General features: G+C 51.6%; 1 protein-coding gene across 3 annotated transcripts; it reads left to right on the top strand.

The window, feature by feature from the left end:
• The first annotated feature begins 407 nt into the window (after window positions 1-407).
• On the top strand, window positions 408-26827 carry COL6A1 (collagen type VI alpha 1 chain). 3 transcript variants are annotated; one of them, XM_030454510.1, is made up of 36 exons: window positions 408-499; window positions 595-729; window positions 1521-1650; window positions 3379-3579; window positions 3872-4031; window positions 4213-4335; window positions 4425-4445; window positions 4620-4640; window positions 4741-4785; window positions 5192-5245; window positions 6041-6085; window positions 6185-6211; window positions 6561-6587; window positions 6687-6731; window positions 6947-7000; window positions 7757-7819; window positions 8563-8625; window positions 8803-8856; window positions 8945-8980; window positions 9149-9211; window positions 11308-11370; window positions 15054-15116; window positions 15605-15667; window positions 16009-16059; window positions 16143-16178; window positions 16674-16736; window positions 17197-17262; window positions 17908-17943; window positions 18250-18286; window positions 19145-19153; window positions 20748-20881; window positions 22153-22262; window positions 22555-22738; window positions 22983-23157; window positions 23593-23622; window positions 24811-26827. In XM_030454510.1, exons 2-36 carry the CDS (start codon window positions 621-623, stop codon window positions 25419-25421), a joined length of 3072 nt encoding a protein of 1023 aa, XP_030310370.1. In that variant the 5' UTR covers window positions 408-499; window positions 595-620; the 3' UTR covers window positions 25422-26827. The 3 variants fall into 3 exon arrangements, with proteins under 3 accessions (XP_030310370.1, XP_030310371.1, XP_030310369.1); XM_030454511.1 differs by having other exon boundaries at window positions 493-509; XM_030454509.1 differs by lacking the exon at window positions 408-499 and having other exon boundaries at window positions 518-729.

Here is a 26827-nt window from a genome sequence, read left to right as displayed (position 1 = left end):
ATGATCTTTAAGGTTTCTTCCAACCCAAACAATTCCATGATTCTTAAAGAATGTTGTGCCTCTGTGATGCCCCCATCCCTGGATGGTGGCTGTGGGATAGCTCCAGTTCGGCCCTTTGGTGGAGACCCCCCTGGTTATCAGGATAACTCAGGCCAGGTCTCATGCAAGCGAGGATGTGATGGGAATGCATCCCATATGTGAGGGAGCAGCTTCCTGGTGCCTCCCCAGCCCCATGAGCAGGCTGAGCCCCTACGGGGATGCTGCTGGTGGGCACTGGCAGTGCCAGGGCTCCCTGCATGAGGGTTGCTGAGATGCCAGGTGCCTGTGACCAGAGTGCCACGGCAGGTACAAAGGGGAGGGCAAGGAGAAATGCCTGACGCCTTTCTGACTCACAGCTGACAGTCCCTGATCCCTCCCTCTGTCCTCGGGCTGGAGAAGTCTCCTCCTCACCCTTACCCTCCTGCCTGCTCTCCCTCCCACGGAAACCGAGGGGAAAGTGGTAAAAAAAAGTATCTTCAGCGACTCCTGCCCCCGGACCGTGGCCTCTCCCGGCTGCCGACTTCTTCTTCCCCACTTTTCTTTCCTTCCATCCAGCTCGATGGTAATCTGAACCCAACAAAATGAGGCTGCGAGGCTTTCTGCTCACTGTGCTGCTCCCGGCTGTCTTCCTGGGGGGGGAACTGTGGGCTCAGAGCCCAGAACTCACCACTCGGGTCGCCAATGGAGAAGGTAAGTCCAGACTGCTTCCCAGGGTGGTTTTCCTACTCAGAATGAGCAGAGAAGTCCAGTTGGGTGGACTGTAGCTGCAGCTTTGTCAGGATGTTTTCGGGAAAATTTGTATTTGCCGAAGAGAGGGATGTAGGATTGAAGAGGATCTGCAAGATGTACCCATTTTTAATGTGTGGGTTTTGTTTCTTGTGGTTTTTTTGGGGGGTCCATTTCCTTGGGTCTGTCTTGTCAGGTGTTACCGGTAGCACTGGGTGTGGTTGGGGGGGTCACAGCTGATACCAGTTCAGAGGTCTGAAAGACTGTGGGTTTGGTGCTAGGTTTTAAAGGTGCCTTTGCTCTCCTCTGCAATGTATTTGTGACAGAAAATAATCACTTTTTCATAGTGCTAATTGCTCTCATGTCTTGGTGTCTTGGTTTTTATTTCTTTAAGTTGTTGCTGCAGCTGCAAATTATAGTTTACAATAACTGAGTACTTGTCCTTGCAAAGACAGTTTTTTAACGTAAAGGAAAAAAAACGTATAAATGAAAAAAATATGTATAGGAAGCTGTTAAATGCCTCAAACTGGTGTTTTCTGAATATGTGCTCCATTCAGCTTACCCCTGATGCCAAGACAAATGAGCAGCCTCAGCCATGCATGTGTGCTGGTGTCTCTCATCGGGTTGGGATGGGAGAGCCACCTCGTTGGCACCCGTCCTGCTGGGAGGGAACGGGGCTGCAGCCGAGTGTCCCGGGATCTCTGGCTTGGGGAGGCCATGCAGCCTGCCCACTCCTGCTTCTCCACATCTTCCAGACTGCCCTGTGGACCTGTTTTTTGTCCTGGACACCTCAGAGAGTGTTGCTTTGAGGGTGAAGCCTTTTGGAGACCTGGTTACCCAAGTAAAAGATTTCACCAACCGGTTCATTGATAAGCTGACGAGCAGGTACATCTCTGAGGGGTTTGTCCAGGTGGCTTTAGGGGTGGGTCCTGGTGCCAGGTGGGATGCTGAGGCAACCCTGCATGCCTGTCCATGCAGGGAGAGGAAGAAAGCCAGGATGCCAGGGAAGGGGGGTGTGGGAGCACCTCTTCCCTCTGATGGTCCTCAGATGTTCCATTTTTAGTCTGTGTGTGCTGAGGGCAGCAGCGTGCCTTTAGCAGGGCTGCCTGCACCCACCCTCAGGAAGCAAGAGCTTCTGGGGCTGGCAGACCCGGGACCCCAACCCATCTGGCTGGCTGGGTCAGCCAAAGTGATGCTGATCCCTGTGCCACTGGTGGCTCAGAACCACAAGAACCCAGGTGCTTGGAAGGCAATGGGGCACCTCTGAGGTTAAACCCAACATTCCTGGGCTGGGCAGAGTAAAGTTTCAAACCTTGTAGCATTGAACCTAGCTTTGGGTGCCCCTCATGCCCCCCATTGCCCAGCCCTTCACCTGCCTCCTCACCCACCCCGGGTCTGACCCTAGCTTTTCCAGGGATGCTCAGGAGTACCAAGGCTCCCAGATCCTGGAGTGGGGGTGATACAGGGAAGGGCTGCAGGCAATGGCTATGGCTCACCTGCTGGGAGGAGATCCAGGAATGCTCGAGAGCACCACAGCTCCTGGAGGCTTGGGGGTCTTTTTGAGACAATTGGGACAGCAAGAGAGGGGTGCTGGCACTGTGGGGTTGTTCCAGTGCTGGCACTCTGGGGATGTACCAGTGCTGGAGGGACAAGGTCTTAATTTCAAGACAGGTGGGAGGGGTTAGCAGCTCACCTGACCATTTGCCAGGCAGGAGAGGTACTTTACAAGGCCCTGAATGACCAGGAGTCTTGTGCTCGGGAACAACTTCCCAGGCATGACTCTCTCTTAAGCAAGGCTCTGGGCTTTTTCCAGAGCCCCACTGCTCACAGGCAGAGGGATGGACTTCCTGAGCCCACCCCAAAAGCCCCCTGTGCCCATCCTGCTGCATTCTGCCTGCTCTGGCCCTGCAAGCCACCACCATGCATGTTTTGCTGCCAGGCATGGTGGGCATGGTTGATGGCAAGGCAACTGGAAGCAGTGGGATGGGGGAGACAGCAGTGGGCAGTGCTCAGGTGACTTTGGGAGGGGTGCTGCTGGGCAGAGAGAAGATAAGCTTAGGAAAGTGCAAGCTTAGGACCTGTGCAACCACATCCCTTTGGGGATGGCCTCCACATCCTGAAAAGACCTATTTCTGATTCAGAGCATCCTTCAGAGGAAGGCATCCCTCTGATTTTAACATGTGTGGCACTGGAAAGCCCACCTCAGTTCCTGTGTGGGTTATATGCTGTGTGGGTTCACACAGCTCAGCATCTTCTGAACCTGGCACTTCTTTGGGCAGCCTCTCTGCCAAACTGTCTGACCTGTGCAGACACCTTCCAACTGCACCCCTTTGCCATTCCACCAACTGGACAGACTGCCTCATGGCTGGGCTTTGCATGCCCATGTACATCCCAGCTTTATGAGAAGGCAGGGACCCCTTGCAGAGCCCCACAGTGCGCATGGGGTCCAGAGCAAGTGAATCATAAAATCATAGAACGATTTGGGTAGGAAAGGACCTTAAAGATCACTTAGTTCCAACCTTTCTCCATGGGCAGAGGACACCTTCCACAAGACCAGGTGGAAGTGAAGGTGGGAGCTGTGCTGAAAGCAGGTGTCCTGCTGTGTCCCCACAGGTACTACCGCTGTGACCGCAACCTGGTGTGGAATACTGGGGCCCTGCACTACAGTGATGAGGTTGTGCTCATCAAGAGCCTCACCTCCATGCCCAGCGGCCGGGATGAGCTGAAGAACCTTGTGTCATCTGTGAACTACATTGGGAAAGGCACCTACACTGACTGTGCCATAAAACGGGGTATTGAGGAGCTGCTCATCAGGTAAGGCAGCAGAGCTGGGGTGGGGGAAGAGGGTGATGTTGGCAATATTACTGTGGTAGATGGAGATGGGGAGCTGCTTCTGGGCTAGGGCAGCCCTGTGAGTTGTGCAGAGCTCTCCCCAAGGTGGGAGAGGTCACCTAGGCACAAGGGTGGCAGGTTACTAGTGCTCTGGCTTTGCAGGGATGAGCCCTGACCATGGGCTGTGGCTCTGCCTGGGGTGAGCGTCCAGAGGCACCTCAGTTAAAGGTGTTAGATACTTGCTACTTTAAATCCTGTGCTGAAATCTTTGCAGTGGCTCCCATCACAAGGAGAATAAATACCTGATTGTGGTGACCGATGGCCATCCCTTGGAAGGATACAAGGAGCCTTGCGGAGGCCTGGATGATGCTGCCAATGAAGCCAAACATTTGGGGATCAAAGTGTTCTCCGTTGCCATCTCCCCCAACCACCTGGTAGGGACCACACAGCAGGGATGCTCCTGGTAGGGTCATGAGCACAGTGAAGGAGGCTCAGGATGCCTCTCAGAGCCTTTATCTGGAAGAAAGAATGTGGGTCCTGAGGCTGGCCTCTAGGGATGGGTCCCAAAGGGGTGCACGCAGGTCTCACCCTACCCTCCTCATCCCCCAACCCTAGGACCAGCGTCTCAACATCATTGCCACGGACCATGCCTACCGCCGCAACTTCACTGCCACCAGCCTGAAGCCAACCCGAGAGCTTGATGTGGAGGAAACCATCAACACCATCATTGACATGATCGTGAGCACCTCCTGCCCCATCCCCAGCCTGCCTCCTCCCCTGGCTCAGCCGTCCCTCACAAACTCTCTCTTTGCTTTTTTGTCTTGCAGAAAGCTAATACAGAGCAATTGGTGAGTGTCCCCCAGAACATTGACCCTGTGGGTCACCCTCAGGCATGCAGGGCTTGGTGGCACAGCCCAGCCCTGCAGGCAGCTGCTACCAGTGTCGGGCAGCTCCCCCTGAGGAGGCTGCAGCCTGACCCTCATGATGCTCTCTAACACTGTTTTTTCCTTCTCGCTGGGCAGTGCTGCACCTTTGAGTGCCAGGTGAGCTGGGCTTCAAGGCCACCCCATCCCCTTCCTTTGCATCTCCATAGCCCAAGGCTGTGCCTCAATGGCTGATCTGACCCATACATCTCTCCTGCAGCCTCCCAGAGGACCCCCTGGACCTCCTGGCGACCCGGGCAATGAGGTGAGGGACAAGCTGCAGATGTTCTGTGGGACAGGATCACTGGGGATGCTCAGAAACCGGTGAGGGGGGGCATGGGTCTCTGACCCTCAGCAATGTCCCATGGGGAGGTGCTCCCGTGTAGCTGGTGTCATATACTACCCACATCCATGGAGCATTGCTGCTGCCATCATAGAATTGTTTTGGTTGGAAAAGACCATTAAGATCAAGTCCAACCATTAACCCAGCGCTGCCAAGTCCACTGCTAAACCATGGCCCTAAGCACCATATCTTTTAAATACCTCCAGGAATGGTGACTCAACCACTTGCCTGGGCAGCCTGTTCCAGGGCCTCTCTGTTTTCCTTTCAGCAGGTCATTGTTCTGTTCCAGGGGGTGATGACCTAACTTTATTTCTGTCCTGTCCTGCAGGGAGAAAGAGGCAAACCAGGTCTTCCTGGCCAGAAAGGAGATGCTGGAGACCCAGTAAGTGAAGGACCAATCCTGGTGACTCTGCTTGGGGGCTTCTTGGACATAGCTCTTGGGTGCATCCTCACCATCCCTTGTCCCTACGACACCCCATTTCCATGGAGTGGTTTCTGGAGTCATGGCCAGCTGTCCCCCTCCACAGCCCCCCAGCTCCTGGCGGGCACTGGGGTGGGCCCCTCCTCTCTTGCTACAAGGCTTCCTTGTTCCTCACTCAAAATAGCTGTTCCTCCTGGAGGACACGGCTCTGACTCATCTATGCCAGCCCAGGGGTGGACTCTGGGCTCCCTCCTGCGCCCTCTGACACAACAAGCACAGCAGTGTTACGAGAAAACTTTTGGGAAATAATAACCTAAGAGCATGAGGAAACTATTTCCCTCCTCCTCCTCCCTTTTTTTGAGGTAGATTTATTTTTGGGAGGTGTGTTTCTCTCGCACACGTGACTCTGGAGTTATTCAGCTTGTGCATTCCCAATTTGGAAACTGCACATCGTGCACACACAGATTTTTTCCTTCTTTCTGCCCTTCTCTTTTATCCCAGATGACGTGTCCCCAGGCATCCAGTTCCCTTCACCCCCAGCAAGGGCTGGAGATGGTGGAGGTGAAGGCAAATCCTCTCTGCTCTCCATAATCCTGTGCTCGCAGACCAGGAAAATAAGGAGCAGAGTTGTGGGAAAGTCTGGAGGGATGGGAGGGTATGGTGACTGGGGCCCAAGATCAGCCTCAAGAACCTTGGGGAAACTGCCCCCTGGCAATGTCTGGTGCCATTATCTGTCTCTTTTTTTCTGTCCTGTAGGGCAGGCCAGGAGACATGGGACCCGTTGGCTACCAAGGAATGAAGGTACATGGACTTCAGAGTTACATGCATGGTTCCTAGATGGACCACAGGCTTTGTGCTGTGTTTTCATTCTCCCATTTCTTTGTCTCCTTTCATTTCTAGGGTGACAAAGGAACTCGAGGAGAAAAGGTGAGGATGGCAAAGGATGTTGGGAAGAGATCTCTGTGTCCCCAGCTTTGTCACCCCAGGTTCCCCCCACAGCTGTGTGATGTTGAGGTCTGGTATGTGCCTGGGCATCTGTCCCTCCTGTCAGCACTGTCAGGAGCAGGGATCTGATGGGATCATCCGTTTTGCAGCCTTGGGGATCAGACCAGCACAGTGCTGTAGGCACAGCCAGAGAGGGCAGGACAGAGCAGTGGCACGCAGGGCATGGTTACTGCCTGAGCACCCGGTTGGGGTGGGGACAGCAGCGTGGCTGGGGTTGTGTGTGTGGGTCAGCTGTTGTTGGGGCCTAATATTTCTCTCCTTCCTTTTTCAGGGCTCGAGAGGAGCCAAAGGAGCCAAGGTCAGCCTCTGCTTTTGTACCTTGTATTCTTTCTGGTTGATGCCTGAGGGCAGAAGAGTCTTTGGGAATCACTTCTTCATGGTCTGTTCTCTGTTTCAGGGTGACAAGGGCAGGCGTGGCATCGATGGCATTGATGGCATGAAGGTAAATCTCTGCTCTGGTGCACTTTGCTTACTTTGAGGACCTTCCAAAATCCCTGTGGGATCCTGGAATGAAGCCAATGTCCCACATGGAACAGTGGGGCTTCCTCCCTGCAGGGCTATCCCCTCACCAGCTTGTTCCTTCCTGGGCTCTGGGATGATGGGTGGGGTCTTCACATGGGTACCACTCATGAGACCCCTTCTTTGTCTTTCTGACAGGGTGAAGCTGGATACCCCGGGTTACCTGGCTGCAAAGGCTCACCCGGATTTGATGTATGTACCCTGTGGGTGCCCCTTCCATACCAATAAACCAGAGCAGCCAGTCTGCCATGATGGCATGTGGAAAAAGGGAGCTCCAGGGAAGGGGAACCATGGGCAGGGTGTTACCATACTTGGATGTGTGCCTCTAGATGTGCAATGCTCATCTGAAGTGTGGCATCCTGGAGGTGTTCCCAGCCTGCCTAGAAGACTTCCCCCCCTGCATGGGGATGTCTGAGAAGGTGGACACTGGGGTAGCATTTGGCTAGGGGCTGTTTAGCACAGGAACTTGGCAAAGAAGAGCTCAGTGCCCAGTAGGCAGTCTGAGAATCAACAAATTCCAGCCTGGTGTGACCAGCCACTCAGTGTTGAAGATTTTGGAAGGCTCTGGAAAACATTATTTTGACATCACGTTTCTCCAGTTTCCCAGCTTGTTTCCATGCTCATAGTATGAGAACTCTGTGGTTGCATCACTATCACAGCAGTCCAGCCACAGAAGCCAAACAACCCTCTTTTCTGCTGTTTTCCTCCAAGCTAGAGAAGCACTCTCAGTTGTGCAGTGCCTCAGCATTGTAGCTGCAGTCACCATGTAAGGGTCACCATGCCATCCCTGGTGGTGGGATGGTCACCATGCCATCCCTGCATTGCTTCAGAGTGCACATCCCTCCTGTCCACCCCGCTGGGCTGCCAAGATGGTCGGCCCATGCCCAGTGTCTTGTGGATAATGATGCTGCCATAGTTTTCCATGATAACTACCTTTGTTTTCAACAGGGAGTTCAGGGTCCACCAGGACCAAAGGGAGATGCTGGTGCTTATGGACCCAAGGGAAGAAAGGTGAGTCACTCTGCTCAGCCTCATGTGGGAGAAGAGGTGCTGAGACACCCATATGCAAGAGGCAGAGATGCCAATGGACCCATCACTGGTCTCCTTGCACTGCTTAGGGGCAAACCCTTGCTAGAGGATGCTGCCTGGCACAAGCATCCTTGAGAACATAGAATCATTAAGATTGGGAAATAATTTCATCAAGTCCAATTGTCAACCTAACATCCCCATACCCACTAAACCATGTCTTAAGGTGCCAAGTCTACATGGTTTTTTAACACCCTCCGGGAACTCCATCACTTCCCTGGAAAGTCTGTTCCAATGCCTGAGCACTCTTTCAGTTAAACTGTTGTTAATATGCACCTGGTGCACCTTTCCTGGTGCAACTTGAGGCCATTTCCTCTCATCACTAGCTATGTGGGAGAAGAGACCAACACCCCCACCTCGCTCCAACCTCTGTTTGAGGATTTGTAGGAGGTCTGGAGTGAGGTCTCCCCTCAGCCTCCTCTTTGCCAAGATAAACTCTCCCAGTTCCCTCAGCTGCTCCTTCTACCACTTGTGTTCTAATCCTGGGGGCTGCTGTGAGAAAGTGGGTGGGCAGGGGGAGATCTGCTGGGGATGGGGAGGTCCTTGGGGATAGAATACAGCCTAAAAAAGGGCTTGGAGTGGACTGAGGGTCTTGACAGCTTCTACACTGTGGAAGTTGAAACCCACCACTGGATGCATTCTTGATGGTGCTTTGTGTCCTTGTGAAGGGGGAGCCTGGGAATGATGGAAAACCTGGTCGGCAGGGAATTCCTGGCAGCCCTGGAGAGAAGGTGGGTGCAGCACCCCTCTGTGAGCATCCTCTGCTCTCTCTGAGAGGGAAGGAGAGGTTCCATACGTGAGACTTGGCTTTCAAGCAGAGCTTGCCCAAGGCTCTGCAGGTCTTCAGGGCTTTGCTCCAAGCCCTGCTGATTTGTCTTTTTTCCATCCCTGTGGCTTTCTCATACCAGGGTGCACCTGGAAACCAGGGTGAACCTGGACCAGCAGGAGAGACAGGCGACGAGGTGAGGTCTTTGCCTATGCCCGTGATGTCCCCTGTGCGTGCTTGCAGGCCATCCCCACAGGCTGATCACCCCTGTCATTTCTCCACAGGGTGCTCCGGGTGCAGATGGTCCTCCTGGAGAACGGGTGAGTGATGGGACCACTACCACCCAGTGCGTCAGCAGGGCATGGGCTGGGGCTGGTACCCTGTGGAGGGCTGGGGGTGACCCCCTTCTGGGGTGAGCAGTGGGGGAGGGCTTTGCTGCTGCTGGTGGGAGCAGGTCTTAATTTTCTATTCCCACCATCTCCTTGCAGGGCAGCAATGGAGAAAGAGGCCCCCCAGGCTCGCCAGGAGACCGTGGGCCAAGAGGAGAGCCGGTAACTGCGTCTGTGGGGGGTGGCTTTCAGCATCTGCTGGGTAGCCAGAAACTAGATATAGGTGCCCAGTGGCTAACTCTATCAGCCTGGGGGCCAGCAGGCCTTTACCTGCCTTTGCTTACTGTTGTCCCCCAGCAACTGCCCTGTTATGCTGTCAGCTTAACACCAATCAGCCAGAATGCAAAGGAGAGGGTGCCCAGCAAGCCAAGAGCCAGGCGGAGAGGGGTTGCTCCCTGCCCTGCAGCTCCAAAACAAATTGATGGAGAGCAATGAGACAATGTTCTCCTCTCTGGCTGTGGGGAGGGACAATTGAGTTGGAAAGGAGGGCACAAATGCCCTCAGTGGCAGGGCAGCCTGTATGGGTGCTGACTGGAGGGGGAACACCCTTCCCTCCCTTTTTGGGTGAGAGTCACTAGGAAAGTATTTTTCCTGTCTGCTGGGGGGGTGAGTCACAGAGAGTGAGGCAAGACCCCTGGGCAAGCCAGGATAAACATGGCAAGAGGCAAAGGTGCCACAGACACCAGGGAGGGACAAGGGACACTGCTGCATCCAGGGAATCCAGGAGCAGCATCCCAGCTCTTCCCATGTCCCTGCTGTGAAGACAGCCAGGACCCACCACCAGCTCCCAGGAGGTGCAGAGGTCCACACTAGGGAGAGGGCAGATCTGGTTGGGGGATATTGGCTGCCTCCCTCTTTCCTGTTCACTGCTCAGGGAGGTCGTGGTGTGCAGGGCAGATGTGCAGGAGATGAAGGCACGCAAGCATCCTGGAGTTAAATTGTTCAGCAGGTGATGGGCTGCTTCCTTCCAAGTTTATGTCCAAGCATGAGGCTTCCACCAGTCTCCACTAGTGCTCAGGGCCCTTTGGAAGTTGTGTTTTATATTTACTGTTTGGCTTAGGCATCTGGAAGCCTGGAGCTTGCAAACAATAGCTTTAGGTTCCCAAGTATCTAACCATTTTCCTCAGAGATTTAGGTCAGGTGTGACTGTCATAGGAGGCTTCTGAGGTTCTCCCTTGCCCACAGGCTGGAGTCTGCCTGGCTCCACCACTTCAGACCACCATCTCCTGCAAAGATGCTCGATGTCCTGGATGATCCTGGGGGGTGGCTTACTTAGCTTTAAGGTGCAAAGCCCTGTGCTCAGCTGTCCCCCAGCCCTGCTAAGGGGAATGCTCCACTTAGCAGAGAAGAAAAATTTTCTCCTGAATTGCCAGAAAGCCCTTGGGATGTAGGGGTGGGGAGCAGTGCCTCCTGGCTCTCATTTTGCCCCTCTGGCCATGGGTCTAGATGGGCAGAGTAGCCCAGGGACAGCGTGGGTCTGGCAGACACTCTGCCCTGCAGGGACAAAGCTCAGCTGGGCTGGTGGCAAAGTGTCCCAGTCCAGCACAGGTTAAGTGAAAGCTGAACTCGGTCATACCCAGCCCTTGGCCATTTCCTTATGGTGCTGCTGTTAGGGTGCAATAATGCTCAGACTTGGGTTTTTCTGGGCTCAGCTCTCTGCAAACAGTCCTAACCCAGCTCAGGGTGCTGAGTGTTAGCAAAGGAGAGGAGAGAACACTTGCAGTGAGAGGTGAGGACATCCCTCTCCCATAAACTTGCTCCAGAGGCTGGAGGAAGAGGGAGTAGAGGAAGGAAGCTGCAGACCTGGAGTCTCTGTCCTTGCATGGGGCTCCTGTCCAAGCTGACTTCCCAGGGTAGGAGCTGCTCTGAAAAAGCAGAGTGTGGCTGGGAAGGGCCACTACACCATTTGGGGGCTGGGGCCAGGTCTGTGTATCTACAGAGGCATTGCTAGGTGGATCTCTCCAGACATTTGATTTCTGGCATAAAATGGGCTGAAACCTGTCACCCAGAGGCAGGCCCTCCTTCCCATCAGAAGCTCTTCCTGTTGGGTTTAAGGTGGGCATCTGTCTGTCCCCATATCTCTGATAGTTCCCCACCCAGCTCCTGAATCTGCCTCAAACACCTCACTGTCTGGATGATTGTTCCTACCCAGCACAAGCCACTGGTGCCACATCCCTGCTCCCCATTGCACATGCTGCCCTTTGCACACTGTGCTTGTCCCTCTTTGAATTTCTCATGTCCTCTGTGTGCCTTTTCAGGGAGAGCCTGGACCATCTGGTGACCAAGGACGGGAAGGACCCCTTGGACCACCTGGTGACCAGGTAAGAGCTTGGTTTAACTTTCTAGCTGGAACTGGTGGGGTGGGATAGTGGGGAATGGAGCTTAACTTCTGCCACAGTATCTTGAGCCAAGTTCTCAGCATCTTCCAGAGTAAGTAACAAAGCTGTTGCAGAGGGGCAGAGGTTTCTAGGACAACCCAGAAGATGAACAGGGTTAAAAATACGGAGACTTGGCTGCTGGGCTGGGGACAAGGCAACCTCCATGCCATTTCCCAATCCCATGGAAACAGATGTCAACACATCTAACAGATCTGGAAACTAGCAAGTGGGAGCTGCAGCAATGTGCAAAATGTTCAGGCCTGGAGCCAGATGCTGCTTACGTTGGCCAAGGGAGTCAATGAGACATCTTGTGTCAGAGAGAATAGCCTGATGACACCCCAGCCATGTCCCTGTCACCCTTAGCATCTGCTGAGACAGTCTGTCCCAAAGCCAGCTTTCCTCAAGTCTGCACACTGCAAGGCCTGACCCTTCCTGCTCTTGGGTCTGCTTGTCCTCCTGTGTCTTGAGGAACAAATCTCAGACCTTATGGGGTTTCTGGAAAGCAAAGACATCTATCTTCAGCCTGAGGAAGGCTTCTGACCTCTGCACAGCTCAAGGCTCTTTCTTCTCAAAGATGTACCCAGCTCACAATTGATAACTCTGGGTCTGGAGGTGTTGCTGGGTTAAATACTCTGTGGCAGCTGACTGCAAAGGCCAACACGAGCTTTCCATCTGAGCAAGCACTCTTTAACATCACTCTCAGATGGGACTCTATGGGATAACTCCCACCTACCCATAACTTCAGAGTTTTGATGGAGCCCAAGATACAGAGAAGCTTTGAGATAAACGTTCCCATGCTGGTGGAGCAGGACACCCCAAAAGGGTTAAAGAATGGAGACCAGCATGCAGACAGAAACAAGACACTTCTGAACTCCTTCATGGTGAACCAAGTGTTGAAGGACTGTGAATACCTGGAGTGCAGGACAGCCATGGAGGAGCCACTGTTGCATTCACCTTACCCCCCAGCATGGGTGACCCCCATGACCTGCACCATACAGCAGCTTGGGGAGAGGACATGCTTGTTCCTGCCTGGAATCAGGCTACCATCCAGACCGTCTTGTGATGGGGAAGAGCACTGTATTTATGCAGGAGTACTGTCCAGGTCCTACTGTCTGTATCTGAGCTAAGGTCCTACTGCAACCAAAGAGCATCTGGCAGCATCCAGCTTGTTGGGCACTGCCATGGTGAAAGGTGACATTTCAGGAGGTGTCCCTGGTGGGAAGGCAGTTTTGTGTGTGTGGGACTGGAGCTGCAGGCTCACACCAGTGAAAGAGGAAGGACTGGAGATGCTCTCGTTGTAGTAGAGGCTCATTCCAAGCTTAAGGTATACTTAGGATTACACAGAATATCAGAGTGAAGGTGGAGATGGGAGCTGAAGCTGTGCAAGGATGGTGGGGAGAAGGAGAAAGGGGAAAGAATGGTTTCCTTCTGTCACTGAGCGAGTGCTCACTTGAGCACTGCACTTTGAGTCAAATGCCTGTCAGAGAGGGAAGCATTACAGAAGCAGCTCTGATGTCCCTCCAGACCAGAGACTGCCCCAGCACCTCCATCATTCCAGGGAGATTTCAAAAGCAGTTGCAAAATGAGGATGTTATTTTCCATAAGATGAGGAAGAATGCATTTGCTTGGCCAAATTAAAAATAAAAGTGTAATCGGACTTGGGCAAGAGAGAAGCTTTGGCAGACAAGTGTTTTTCAAGCTGTGTTATCTGTAAGCTCTGGCTCTTGAAGTGTATTTCTCTTGGCAAGAGGAAAGGGCTCCCTCTAACTTGTGACTCCCTTTCATCCTCTTCTCTAAGTGAAGCTAAAGGTCAGCAAGCTGTTTCCCTGGTCCTCACACGCAGGTTTGGTGGTTCCTCTCTCTTCATGGCCTTGGTGTCCTTTTCTCCTACAGTTCCTATGGCACCCAGAAAAGTGATGGACAGGGAGCTGCTAAGGATTTCCCAATCTAAGACTCTGCATCATCCTAAACTCCTCCAGGGCTGTGAGAGCTTTGGTCTGTGTGCTGCACTGACCCAGCCAGCCAAGGGTGCTGCTGATCCAGCTTTGGCTGATGGGAACAATCACGAGTTCCTGTCCCTCCTTCCCAGTTTTCTCTCTTCTGGGCTTTAGTGCAAAAATAAGGTCACTTACCTTGGAGCAGTTTAGTGCTCTCCACTGTGCAATTTTCAGTCGTCTCCACACACCTTTCCTTGTAAGAGGCAGGGCTGTGAACTGCATGCAGGGATGTTTGGCACGAGCTGGTGTCATGCAGGGAGAGAGGGAGTGGCTGGAAGGCTGGGCTGAACCACCACACTGTGAGAATCTCACAAGAGAACTCAGAGATGCTGATGTTGCCCTGAAAATACAGAGGAAGCTCTTGAGCATGTGCTGTTGTGATGCTCAGGTACCAGTGAGCCAGCCTGAGGAAGTCTTATGAGGAGCAGCTGAGGGAACAGGGGGTGTTCATCCAGGAGAAAAGGAGGCTGAGAGGAGACCTTTTCTTTCTTCTGCTGCCTGAAAGGAGATTGGAGCAAGGTGGTGGTCAGTCTCTTCTCCCAAGGAACAAGTGGTAAAACAAGAGGAAATGGCCTTAATTTATGATGGGAAAGGTTTAGATTGGATATTAGAAACCTTTTCTTCCCTGAAAGGGTTGTCAGGCCCTGGCACAGGCTGCCCAGGGCAGTGTTGGCGTCACCATCCCTGGTGGGATTGGAAAGATGTGTAGATGTGGTGCTGAGGGACATTGTTTAGTGGTAGACTTGACAGTGTGCTAGGTCAGCATTTGGATTCTATGGTCTTAAAGGTTTTTTCCAGCCCAAATGGTATTGTTATTCTGTGAATCACTCACTCCCACCACAGCTTGCTCTCTGCCTTCCCTCTTCTCACCTGTCATCTCCATTGCCTGATGACCAGCTGCATACCTGGCTCCACATGAGATACTGTCTTGCTCAAGCATTTGGAGCTGGGGCCAAGAGCATCATCACTCAACATCACTCAACCCATTATCATTGTGAATCTCCTGCCAACCCCAAGCCCAGCTGTTGGCACTGAGCAGAAGGTCGAGGAGTTCCCTTGGATATCTACTGGAGCTCCTGGAGAACAAACTCTCCTCCCACCTCCTCCCTTGTCCCTGTCAGTCTCTGGGCAGCCTTGCAGCTGACAGGTGGGTGGCTGCAGCCCAGATGGAATGTGGCAGAGTGACAGCTCTGGTTCCTTAGAGCACACACAGCCATGGCTCTGCAACCTCCTGAAGTCATGTAGCAACAGGACAAGAAGTGATGGTTTTAAGCTGAGAGAAGGGAGAATTTAGATGATATATTAGGAAGAAATTCTTTGTTGTGAGTGTGGTGAGACACTGGCCCAGGTTGCCCAGAGGAGCTGTAGATGTCCCATCCCTGGAAGTGTTGAAGGCTACTAGAAAGCATCATCCCCACCTACCTACCTATCTGTCCTACCAGGTCCTCTGCCACCAGACCGAGGTGTGGAGGAAAGGGATGGCTTTTAGGGCCTCAGAAGCTCTGCAAGCCTGGCTGCCACTGAAAGCACATGATATTCAATCCACTTGTTGAAACAAAGGGACTAGGCCTTCAGGGCAGGAGCAGCACCAGAGAAAATCCCTGTTGAGAGATCTTTGTGTTTCCCTAGGGTGAGCCTGGACCCCCAGGACCCAAGGGCTACAGGGGAGATGACGGCCCCCGCGGCAATGAGGTCAGTGCTGCTGCTTCACCACATCTTCTGGGGGAGGTAATGAAGGGAAGACCAGGAGATACTGCCTGTTAAGGCTGTCTCTAAACCCCTTGGATCCTGGTAACCTGTTGTAGATACAAACTCAGGTGCTAACTTCCTGGCAGACAAATTGAGACTTTTTTCATGGGTCCTTAAGTCCCATGAGGACTTAAGGCTGCTGTTTTCCCCACCTCCCTGAGGCCATCTCATCTCATATCCATACCACAAGCCACTTGGTTTCCCATCACAGAAACTGGGGGAGATGCTCTCCATGGGCAGCCACCCAAATCTGCCAGCAGTTCTGATATACAGGTCGGGGAGCAAGCTGGATCCCAAGCCTGGCTGCAGGCTTCCTATGGCCCTTGTGTAAGCCAAACACCTCCCATGGTGGTAGCTGGTTGCCTCAGAAGGCATCATCTCAGAAATAAGGATAGCATCCAGTGCTTGACCACTTCTTCTGTTCTATCCAGGGTCCAAAAGGATTGCCTGGAGCACCTGGACTTCCTGGAGATCCTGGCCTGATGGGAGAAAGAGTGAGTGGTGTTTACTCATGAGAATTGCATGCTTTGTGGCAAGGATATACAGCAGACTGGTTCCATGCAGTATTGGCCAGGTTAGGGAAATTACACTCTCACATGGCTGAGAAATATTGTGGCCATATTCCCAGTCTCTGTGTGGGGCAGTGGACCCCTCCTCTCATTGACTGTGCAGGTCACACATGAGTAAGACAGCCTTTTAGCTGCCTGCAGCAGTATCTAACTCACAGACATTTTACTGTGGGCATAAACTGTCCAAGGAGGTTCAGGATCCTGCTGCTGTGCCATCTAAGGGATCTGCTTTTCAATGTCTCATATATTTATCCCTTCCTTTCCAGGGGGAGGATGGACCTCCTGGGAATGGCACAACGGGGTTTCCAGGTGCTCCGGTAAGATTTTGTTCTGCTTTGAAGCTGTAAGACCAATATTTCTGCTTGGCTGACCTAACGTGCTTCCTTTCCTTCATCCCCAGGGGCGGCAAGGTGACAGAGGTGACCCTGGCATTAATGTGAGTGTGCTACTTCACATGTGCCCAACAGAAATTCCCCTGGTCGCTGCTTTGACTCCTACAGCATCTCCATCAGCTACATAGTGAAAAAAGCTCCCTGAACCAGCCTGTTCCTCCAAAGTCCTATTCTCCTTCTGCCCACCTTACCCTACAGAAGATGCTTCTGGTGGAAATCTCCTCCTGCCTTGGTAGTAACACCCAAGGGCAGCAGCCTGGGCTGAGTGCTCTGCTGGGCAGCCCTGGAGACAGAGTTTGAGACTAAGAGTGTCAGCCTACTCTTAGATAAGAGTCTTAGATAAGAAGCTCTTATCTAAGAGGTCTTAGATAAGAAGCTCTTTCCTTCAATAGCCCTGAAATTTGGTGCTAGGGAGCCTAGATGCTGCTCTTCACCACCCTTCCAAACCATCTCTCACAAGATCACTGCATGCCAGCACCAACTTCACTGTGCTAGCAGCAACTGCCCAATGCAGAAGTCTCTTCTGTGCTATCTTTCAGGGAACAAAAGGCCATGTTGGTCCTAAGGGTGATGAAGGAGAAGCTGGAGACCCTGGCAATGATGTGAGTACTCTGGATATCATCTTTCTCTGTGAACACAGTGCAGTGGCTTTGGGCTGGGTCTCTAACACTACCTTGCCTGTGGGCCAGAGCCCATCAGATTTTGCTAGTCTGCAAGCCCTCCTTGCTGCTGATCAGTGTTTGATGGCAAGGGGAGCTCTCTCCACAGCTTCCTTTTGTGTCCTACAATTTGTGGCTGGCAAACCTCCATCTGTTAGTTTGAGGTGGGTATCATCTCTGCAAGGTTTTGTGTGCTTCCAGATAGCACCAGTGGTTGCACCTGTCCTGTGGAGGGAGATTTTTTCAGTGTCCTGACCCTCCAAAGTCCCTGCTCATTTAGTTGGGTAAAGCAGTCTCGGATAACATTTTTATCATTAAGCAGGGCTCAGCAGATGTCTGAGGGGGAAGGTGCTGTACCCTGGCACACACAGATTTGTGGATTTCACTTTTGTTTTTATTCCAGAACCTAACCCCTGGGCCCCCGGGCATTAAAGGAGCAAAAGGCCACAGGGGACCTGAAGGACGTCCGGTAAGTGAGGACCTTGGCAGGGTTGCACCAATGAGCAGAGTGTGCAGGGCTGATGAAGCTCCCAAAAAACAGGGCTTGGCCCTGGTGCATGGGTCACTGAAATCATGTTCATCCCCAGTTAAGGCAAAAAATCCAGGCACTTGGGGATTTTCAGGAGCTGAGAATTCTTCTGTAACCAGGTTCAGTAAGGGCAAGCTGCCTTTGGGAGCAGCCCCCCTGAACCTGAAAGCATTTTAGTTGTTGGTGTTGCCACTTGATTGTATTGCATTACCTTGGCTTGGAGGCTATAGGAGAGGCATCTCCCAAGCAAATTAGATCCATCCATCCATCCCCTGTTTGCTGTGGGGGCAATGCCATGCCATGCATGCCATGCACATGTCGATCCTGTGCCTCCCTGCAGCAAGAGCTCACCACCTCACCTTCCCACCACACAGGGCATGTGTGGAAGTTGGTTTCCTTCCCCTCCTCACTGTGCAGCCCCAGGGTGTCATGCAAGCAAGCACCCAAAAGCCCAGCACAGGGGCCACCAACTGGGAAGCCAAGAGTTTTCCAGGTTCTGCATTGAGTAGCAAGATATGGGCAGAGTAGGCTGCAGATAGGACTAGCTGCTCATGTAACTACTTTCTCTATGCTTCTGTTTAACAGGGACCACCAGGATCTGTGGGGCCACCAGGACCAGATGTGAGTGGGATGGGATCAGAATGCTGCTTGGTTGCTTAGTCTGGTGGTGGTGTTGGCTCCTGGGAGGGGTTCACTGTTGGGGAAACCTTGTGCTACCTGGCTGAGTGGTGGATGTCCCCCATTACTGCCCCAGTGAGTGTCTGGACAGATTTCCTTCATACCTGTACATCACCAGACAGTCCCCTTCATCATGCACCTCACTTTTGCAAATCACTCATGTGATGGATCAAATCAGGATCTGCTTTGAGGGCACAATACAGCACCAGGGCTGGTGTTATTCAAATGTTTCTTTACCTCTGTTTCCAGGAATGTGAAATCTTGGACATCATCATGAAGATGTGCTGTGAGTATCCCTGTGTTGCTCCTCACTCCCTGCTGAGCTCCTTGCTGAGCAGGAGGTGGCTGCTTTGTCTCTGGGCCCTGGTGAGCAGGGCCAGCCCCAGATAGCATACAGAGGGATTCCATGGGCATCAGTCCCTTTCCACCAGTCACAATAAAGTCAAGGATCTTGTGGAAGGGTGGGACAGCAATTAAAATGAGGGAAATCCCTTGTGTGTTGCTGTCCCCTCTCATAGACCCAGGAACTTCCAGATCAATCTCTGCAATAGGGTGTGCAACCAAGTTTCCTTGTGTGTGGTGTGTTGGTGGCTCTGCACATGCAGTTTTACCCTTTAGGGAAATTAGGAGGAGAATTTTGTAAAGTCTTTGGGGATCATTTTACAATATTCTGACTTTTTTCTAAAAAGTATGAAGGCCTGGCTTAACCCCTTGGGAAAGGGAGGTTGGTCCTGGGGTGTTCTGCCATAAGGACCAGCAGCACACATGTGCTGCAAAGAATCTCTGGCCCATGGCCAGTAATGAAGTGCTGGAAGGACATAGGGTACTTGAGGAACAGAGTTTGAGCTCCATACACTGACAACTCACATAATCCCTCCAAGATTGCCTTTATTTTTGTTTAACAAGAATGCACCAGTGTGAGGGGAAACAGAGCTCTGCTGCAGGCAGTGTTCCAGATCAGGGTGTCACAACATGGAGCAGGAGATAGATCTGGGTGTTTCAAACAGGATGGAAATTTTCATGAGCTGGAATTGTCTGAACCAGGTGTCTTTGGGTTTGCAGAGGCGTGTTACTGCAGTTACTATGTGAAAAACCCTCCTGTACACCATTTTAATGTTCTCTTTTTCTTTCCCTTCTCCTCTAGCTTGCTGTGGTGAGTGTTACTTGGCAAAGTTGCTCTGCAAACATTTGCTAGCCTTGTCCTTGCATGCACCCCTCCCTTTGCCTTTCCTTGCCTTCTGCTCTGGAGATGGTGAGAGCCCAGGAGGGAGGACTGAGCATACCTGAGGAAGGGGCAATGAGCGCTCCTGGAGGGTGCCATGGAGGTTTGGAGGCTGCTGAGGCTGGTGCCCTGTGCCAACAAAGCTTCAGGATTTTCTCCACCCTTTTTGCAGCTGAAAGGGACATCAGTTTAGGGCATGCTGTGGATCCAGTTCTGTTGTCCTCCTCCCAAATCCTGTGCTGGTCTGCAGAGAAATATGCTGAGTGGTTTTTGTTTTTTTTTTCACTGGTGCTGTCCCAGTGAGTTGGTATTTCAGTCCAAAACCTTGAAGGAAGAGCCAAGGGCACATGATATCCTTCAGAGAGGGAGAGAGGGGAGCAAGCTGAGTCAGCCTCCTCCAGCCCACCAGTGTCACCTCTGTCCTCCTGGGCTGAGTGAATGGAAGAAGTGAAAAGTCTTGTGAGGAAATGGAGTTTGGAATAATTACTGAGTGTTTCAAGGGTACTCACAGCTTGGAAATGCTATGTGTCTTAAAAGGGGCACTGAGCAAAACGCTAATGGAAAGATTAGTAACCTGACTCTCCTCAGAAGCTGCTTTCATTGAATCCCAGACTGGCTTGGATTGGAAAGGATCCAGTTCGGCCATTGGCAGGGACACCTCCCACCAGACCAGGTTGCTCCAAGCCCCATCCAACCTGGCCTTGAACACTTCCAGGCAGGGGGCAGCCACATCTTCTCTGCACAGCCTGGGACAGTGTCTCACCACCCTCACAGTGAAGAATTTCTTCCTAGCATCTCACCTAAATCTCCCTTCTTTCAGCTTGAAATAATTTCCCTCATCCTATCTCTTCATGTCTTTGTAAAAAGTTCCTCCACAGCTTTCCCATGGATTCTTCAGATAGTGGAAGGTGCTCTAAGGTCTCCCTGGAGCCTTCTCTTCTCCAGGCTACACAAGCCCAACTCTCTCAGCCTTTGTCCATAGCAGAGGTGCTCCAGCCCTCTGAGCTTCTTTTTTGGCCTCCTCTGGACTCACACAAGTATCTCTAAGTCTTTCTGTGTTGGAGGCTCCAGAACTGGACCCAGTACTGCAGGGGAATCTCATAAGAGTGGAGTAGAGGGGCAGAATCCCCTCCCTAAACCTGCTGGCCACACTGCTGGTGATGCAGCCCAGGACACAGTTGGCTCTTTGGGCTGCCAGTACATGTTACCAGCTCACATTGAGATTCTCATCAGCCAACACCCCCAAGTCCTTGTCTTCAGGGCTTTTCTCAATGCACTCCCTGCCCTGCCTGTATTTGTGCATGGAACTGCCCTGACCCAAGTGCAGGACCTTGCTGAACTTCATATTGTATCTTCATTTTACACTGGGTGTTGTGGGTAGGTAGGGCAGAGGCATCCAGCTGGTCAGGACCAGCAGCAGCCATCAGCTGCTTGCTTGGGTGTCCCTCCCTGCAATGCATGCAGCTCGGGGCCAGCTGCTCAGGTGACAAACACCAAACCCTCCACTCCTCTCCTTTTGCTGCAGAGTGCACCTGTGGTCCTGTCGACCTCCTCTTTGTGTTGGACAGCTCGGAGAGCATTGGCCTGCAGAACTTCCAGATTGCCAAGGACTTCATCATCAAGGTTATCGACCGCCTGAGCAAGGATGAGAGGGTGAAGGTGAGATTACCACGAAGTGCTAGGATGTCCTCGTCTGCACTCACTTATTTTTCACTGCAGGCAGAAAAAGGGGAAAGTGCCTCCACTCAAAAGGTCGTGTTAGTTGTTCCAAAATAGAGATTTCACTATTTCTGGACAAAGGAACTCTGCCAGGTGTGGCTGTGAATTCTTCGTCCATGTTCCAGAGCAGATGTCTCATTGAAGCATCCACCTGATCATCCTCTCAGTGTCTTCCCTGTACTGATGAGCATTTCAGGTGGATGGTGTAGATAGCACATGAGGTGTGTTGCAGCTTCCCCTGGCTCCCTGGTGGCCAGCCACCCAGACACCTTTGTCTGCCCAATGCCTAGGGTTTAGGCTATCTGTAAAGCACTAAAAAAGATCTTTGCAGCCCAAATGTCAGTATTCTCCCAGAAGTGAGTCTTTCAATCTGAAGAGGAACACAAATGCTGCTCTTCTAACTCTTCCCTGGTAACTTGCTGTGCGTGGGAAGTTTTGTTTCCAAATCCCATGATTTGGATGGGACATTTGGGATCCAATCTTTCCTTGGAGCATAACAGACATGTCTGTAGCACATGGACTGTAAAGCCATGGGACCTTGCTGTTGGACACCTGTGTGGGCATGGGTGGGTCCATGGCCAGCAAAGAGCCACTAAAAAAACAGCAAAACCACTGTTTTGGAATTAAAACATAAGTTTTTGGGAAAAAAAATCTATTCCTATCTACCCACCATTACCAATGGCATGTGTTGAGACCACTGAGCTGGGAAGCCTGGGCTTGGGCCTCACTTCATGGACTGGCTCACTGGTCCTAACCTCTCAGTATTTAAATGGGGCCTTATAAGGGTGGGGGCAGATAGGATGAGGGGTGATGGTTTTAATCTAAAAGAGGGTAGATTTAGACTAGATGGTAGGATGAATTTTTTACAGTGAGAGTGGTGAATCACTGGCCCTGTTTGCCCAGAGAGGTGGTAGAAGTCCCATCCCTGGAAGTGTTCAAGGTCAAGTTGGACAGGGCTCTGAGCAACCTGATCTAGTGGGAGATGTCCCACATGACAGTGGAGTTGGACTATGTGACTTTTAAAGGCCCTTCCAACACAAATCATTCCATCATTCTATGGCCTTTCTCTTCTGGTAGGGTTCCTTCTTCCAGGAATAAGGCAGAGGAGAGTCAGCAGAGCCTGCTATGACAGTGTTGAGTACAACGCAGCAGCAGGATTTCTGTCCCCCCTGAGGTATCTCACTATCACTGGCTTCTGTTTTTTCCATCAGTTTGAAGCCGGGGAGTCCCGTGTGGGAGTTGTGCAGTACAGCCACGACAATACGCAGGAGCTGGTGGCCATGGGTGATGCCAACATAGACAACATCGGGGCACTCAAACAGTGAGTCTGGGGGGTCTCAGTGCATCACACAGAGACCTGACCTAGGGGATACCTGTTCACCTCCCATCTTCCATCTTCAGACTAACAGCTCCTACAACTGCAAGGATGCTAGATTCTCTTTAGTGGAACATTGGTGGCATTGTAGGTGGTACTTAGGCCAAGGAGCTTTCCAGGTTCCTCCCCAATTCCCAAGCAGGCGGGATGTTTGGCTGCCTTGCAGGCATGCCAATGGGATCCATTTTCCATGGGGCTCCTTCCGGGCTTGCAGACTCACTGGTGTTGGTGCTTGTAGGGCAGTCAAGAACCTGAAATGGATAGCTGGGGGCACCTACACTGGAGAAGCCCTGCAGTTCACCAGGGAAAACCTTCTGCGGAGATTCACCTCGGACAAGCGGGTCGCCATTGTCATCACGGATGGACGCTCGGACACGCTGCGGGACCCTACCCCCCTCAACTCTCTGTGTGATGTCACCCCGGTAAGGGTGCAGGGGAACACCCCACCTGCACAGGAACCAAAGCAATAGAGCAGTATAAGCTCTCTAGGGGTCTCCATACCTTTGCTACCCAGGGCTAGGGCAGGGCAGACACAGCAGAACCCTCATGGATTGAAAGGCATTCAGGTTTCTCAATGATGGTTTCTCTCATCAGATGGTTTCTCTCAGGTTTCTCTCATCATTAGGTGATGAATGTATCAGGTGATGGACTCTAACTTCCCTGCAGGTGGTTTCTCTTGGGATAGGTGACATTTTCCGGAACCCTCCAAATCCAGATCACCTGAATGACATTGCTTGTTTAAGCAGACCACAAAGGCCAGGACTGTCCATTCAAAGGGACAACTACGCTGAGCTCCTAGATGATACTTTCTTGCAGAACATCACCTCATATGTCTGCCAAGGTGGGTGAAAGGTTGTGCCTGGAGGTAATAAGAAAGTGAGGATTGCCTCAGCCAAAGGGCGAGAGATGCAGGCTGCCCCCCCTCTTGCCCCCCCTCTTGCCCCCCCTTTTGCCAGTCATGCTCTTAAGTAGATGTTGAGAGAAGAAAATAGTAGCCAAAGTTTAGTTTAATTAAACATGTGACAAGCATGTTTTGCCTCTCAGAATACTTTGCAGCCAAGGCCAGGTCCTCTCCTGCTCCAAGACATCTCTGTCCACAGCACTTTTCAAGCACACAGCTCTGCACTTTCTGATGTGCATTTATAGCCTTTGCCCAATGTGGCTGTGACCCAGGTGAACATTGGTTCCTGTGGTGGCACCATGGAGGGTCAGACTACAGGAAAAATAACTTTTCCTGATTGAGCAATGATGTTACTCTTTCTGATTTTCTTAACAGAGAAGAAATGTCCAGACTACACCTGCCCAAGTGAGTACTGGCTCCTCGTGTTGCATGAAGGGGTTCTGGGTGCTGCGGTGGGGGGAAGTGGGAGTTTGTGGGAACGCAGAGCTCAGAGAGACCTCTTGCACCAGGGAATCTCCTTGGGTGGAGAAGTGAACAAACCTTGTCAGACACTCACACATATCAGCCTAAAGCATCTGGTGGAATAGCCTTGATAGTTGCTTTTCTGGCACCTCGGCCTGTGCCAGAGTTTGTCCTTTGCAGGCTTTGGCTGAGGCAGGTAATGAGATCAGTTGCCATGTGGTGCTGGGAGCAAGAGGGAAAATCAGCCCTGTGACAAGGAAAATTGAGAAAGGTGCTTGGAAAATGAGTACTGGGAGGACTTTAGTGGGGTTACACCTCCAAGGCAGAAGCATATACCATCTTCTGACTTCTCATGGAAAAGAGTTAACTTTGGGACGCACAGTGATTCCCCAGACATTCAAGGACAGCACTGGATTGAATTGAGAAATCACTAGAGTATCCAAGATACCTGGGAATGAAGCCTGCTGTAAACAAAAGGGTAAAAAGACAAGTGTGGGACAGCACTGGGGTAGGGAAAACTACAAGAAAGACATCGATGTGCTGGGGGAGAGTCTGGAGCACAAGTCTTATGAGGAGCAGCTGAGGGAACCAGGGGTGTTCAGCCTGGAGAATAGGAGGCTGAGAATAGATGTTCTCCCTCTTACAACTGTCTGAAAGAAAGTTGGGTCCACAGGGGGTTGGCCTCTTCTCCCAAGGAACAAATGATAGAACAAGAGGAAATGGCCTCAAGTTGCGCCAGGGGAGGTTTAGAAGAAATTAGAAGAAATTTCTTCACTGAAAGGCTAATTAAACACTGGTATAGCCTGCTCAGGGAAGTGGTGGAATCACCATCCCTGGAGGTGTATGGGAGGTGTAGAAGCGGTGCTTAGGAATCTCATTTAAGCACTGGAGCTGGTAATGTTGGGTTAATGGTTATTAGAGTTAATTATGGTTGGACTCGGCTTTTCCAACCAGAACAATTGTGATTTTGTGAAATCAAGGTAAGAAACACCCAGAGGGAGGGGATTTCCCAAATCTGATGAGACAGATTTGATACAGCTCTGTGATACAGCTGGCCACTTGATTAGCTGTCCATGGAAGAGGCAGGGGGAGAAACGCAGTGTAATGAGCCCTGGGCCTTTCCCCTTGCAGTCACCTTCACTGAGCTGGCAGACATCACGCTGATGGTGGACAGCTCTACCAGTGTGGGGAGCAAGAACTTCGAGACCACCAAAAAATTTGTGAAACGCCTGGCAGAGCGGTTCCTGGAGGCCGGCAAGCCTGCCGATGACTCCGTGCGCGTCTCCGTGGTCCAGTACAGCGGCAAGAACCAGCAGAAAGTGGAAGCCCAGTTCCAGTACAACTACACAATTGTTGCCAAAGCCATTGACAACATGGAGTTCATTAATGATGCCACAGACGTCAACGCCGCACTGCGGTTTGTCACCGGGCTATACCAGCGCTCCTCACGTGGTGGGGCAAAGAAGAGGGTGCTGCTGTTTTCTGATGGCAACTCCCAAGGGATCACTGTCAGGGCCATTGAGAGGGCTGTGCAGGAAGCTCAGCAGGCTGGCATCGAGATCTATGTGTTGGCAGTGGGCAGCCAAGCCAACGAGCCCAACATCCGTGTCTTGGTCACAGGGAAGAGTGCGGATTACGACGTGGCCTACGGGGAGCGTCACCTCTTCCGTGTGCCTGACTACACCTCCCTGCTGCGTGGTGTCTTCTACCAAACTGTCTCCAGGAAGATAGCTGTTGACTGAGCGCGTGGGTGGCTCCCTGCCAAGGCCATGCCTGCTTCTGTCTAACAATGAAACCCAATGAAACAAACAAACAAAGTAACAGTATTCTTGACCGACCTGAAGAATTTGTGTCTGTGGAGCTAGCCATACCGTCACAGCCTGGCTGTGCATAGTCTCCTCTCTTCTACCCGTGCTTCATCCGCATCTCTATTAGCCTCAGCCTTCCCTCCCTGCCCGTGACTGCCTCTCTCTCTCCCCAAGGCAGACAAACACAAGCACACCTAACAATAAGCTGTCAGAACACCAATAGCAACCTCATCCCCCTGTTTTTTTGCCAAAAAAGAATCAGGATGAGGAATTTTGTACCACTAAGAACTAGCCTAGTCTCATGAGGCTGGTTATGCTCTTCTCAGATACAGGTTTTTTTGTCATTTGCTTCTTTCTTTCGTATACCAGCTCACAATGGTCCTAACCCAATGCTGTGCTTCAAGTGAGAAGTTCAGCACTTCAGCAAGCTTTGAGAGTGGATCATTGTGACTGGCAAGTTTAGTTCATATCTCCCATACTTTGGGGGTGGGGGGTGGATTGTATTGCCCAAGCCAGGTGGAAGCATCTCTGACCTCTGGTGCCATGGGATGGGGCACTGAATTCCCAGGGCTGGGTTGGAGGGGGGTGGTGGAGCATTCCTCAGCATTCAAGGTGGGGAGGCTGGGTACCGACAGAATTAAGATGTGCAGCAGCCACTGGGGAGAGGGGAAAACTGTAGAAGAAGCTACATAACTGCACTCCTTCACTAACTGATCTCATGGTCCTACAGTGAAACCAGGAACCTCATGAATAGCCTGATGACTTGTGTCCAGGCTTCATTCTGGAATATCTCTCTGAGCCCAGTTAGTGGGATTATTTTTTTATTATATTATTTTTTTTCCCAAAGTGCCAAGTTGTCTAATTCCCAGTGAGCTCTGTAGGGGAACTGTTTCTATAGGACCATCTAGGAGTTAGGAACCTGGGCCCTAGTGAAACCCACTAACTGCATTATATACTGAATTAGGGTCTCATCCACAGCCCAGCCAAGTCAAGGAAAAAGCTGCCATTATCTGCCAGGAGCTTTGACTCACATGGATATATTAACAAAGGTGCTATCACTACGTGGGTGATCTGGGTCCTTGGTGTTTACACAGTTGCTTCCAGGACCACTCTGAAGATGTGGTTTGGCTGGGTGAAATGTTTCAGTGCTTCCATTGGTGCTCTTGCTATGAATTCATGCGCTTCTGAGAAAGCAACAGTGATTGCCAGGTATCGACATCCCAGACTCTTTACTTTTCTCCAAAAACCCATTGTACAAGTTAGTTTTATGCCTGTGTTTTACTAAAATTGTCTACTTTGGAAATATGTCAAATAAATTGTTTTCCACTATCTTGTTGGAA

The sequence above is a fragment of the Calypte anna genome, chromosome 7, assembly GCF_003957555.1.
Source record: "Calypte anna isolate BGI_N300 chromosome 7, bCalAnn1_v1.p, whole genome shotgun sequence".
In the NCBI taxonomy this organism is placed as follows: domain Eukaryota; kingdom Metazoa; phylum Chordata; class Aves; order Apodiformes; family Trochilidae; genus Calypte; species Calypte anna.
The sequence above is the reverse complement of the archived record's forward strand: the minus strand, read 5'-3'. Positions and strand labels throughout refer to the sequence as shown.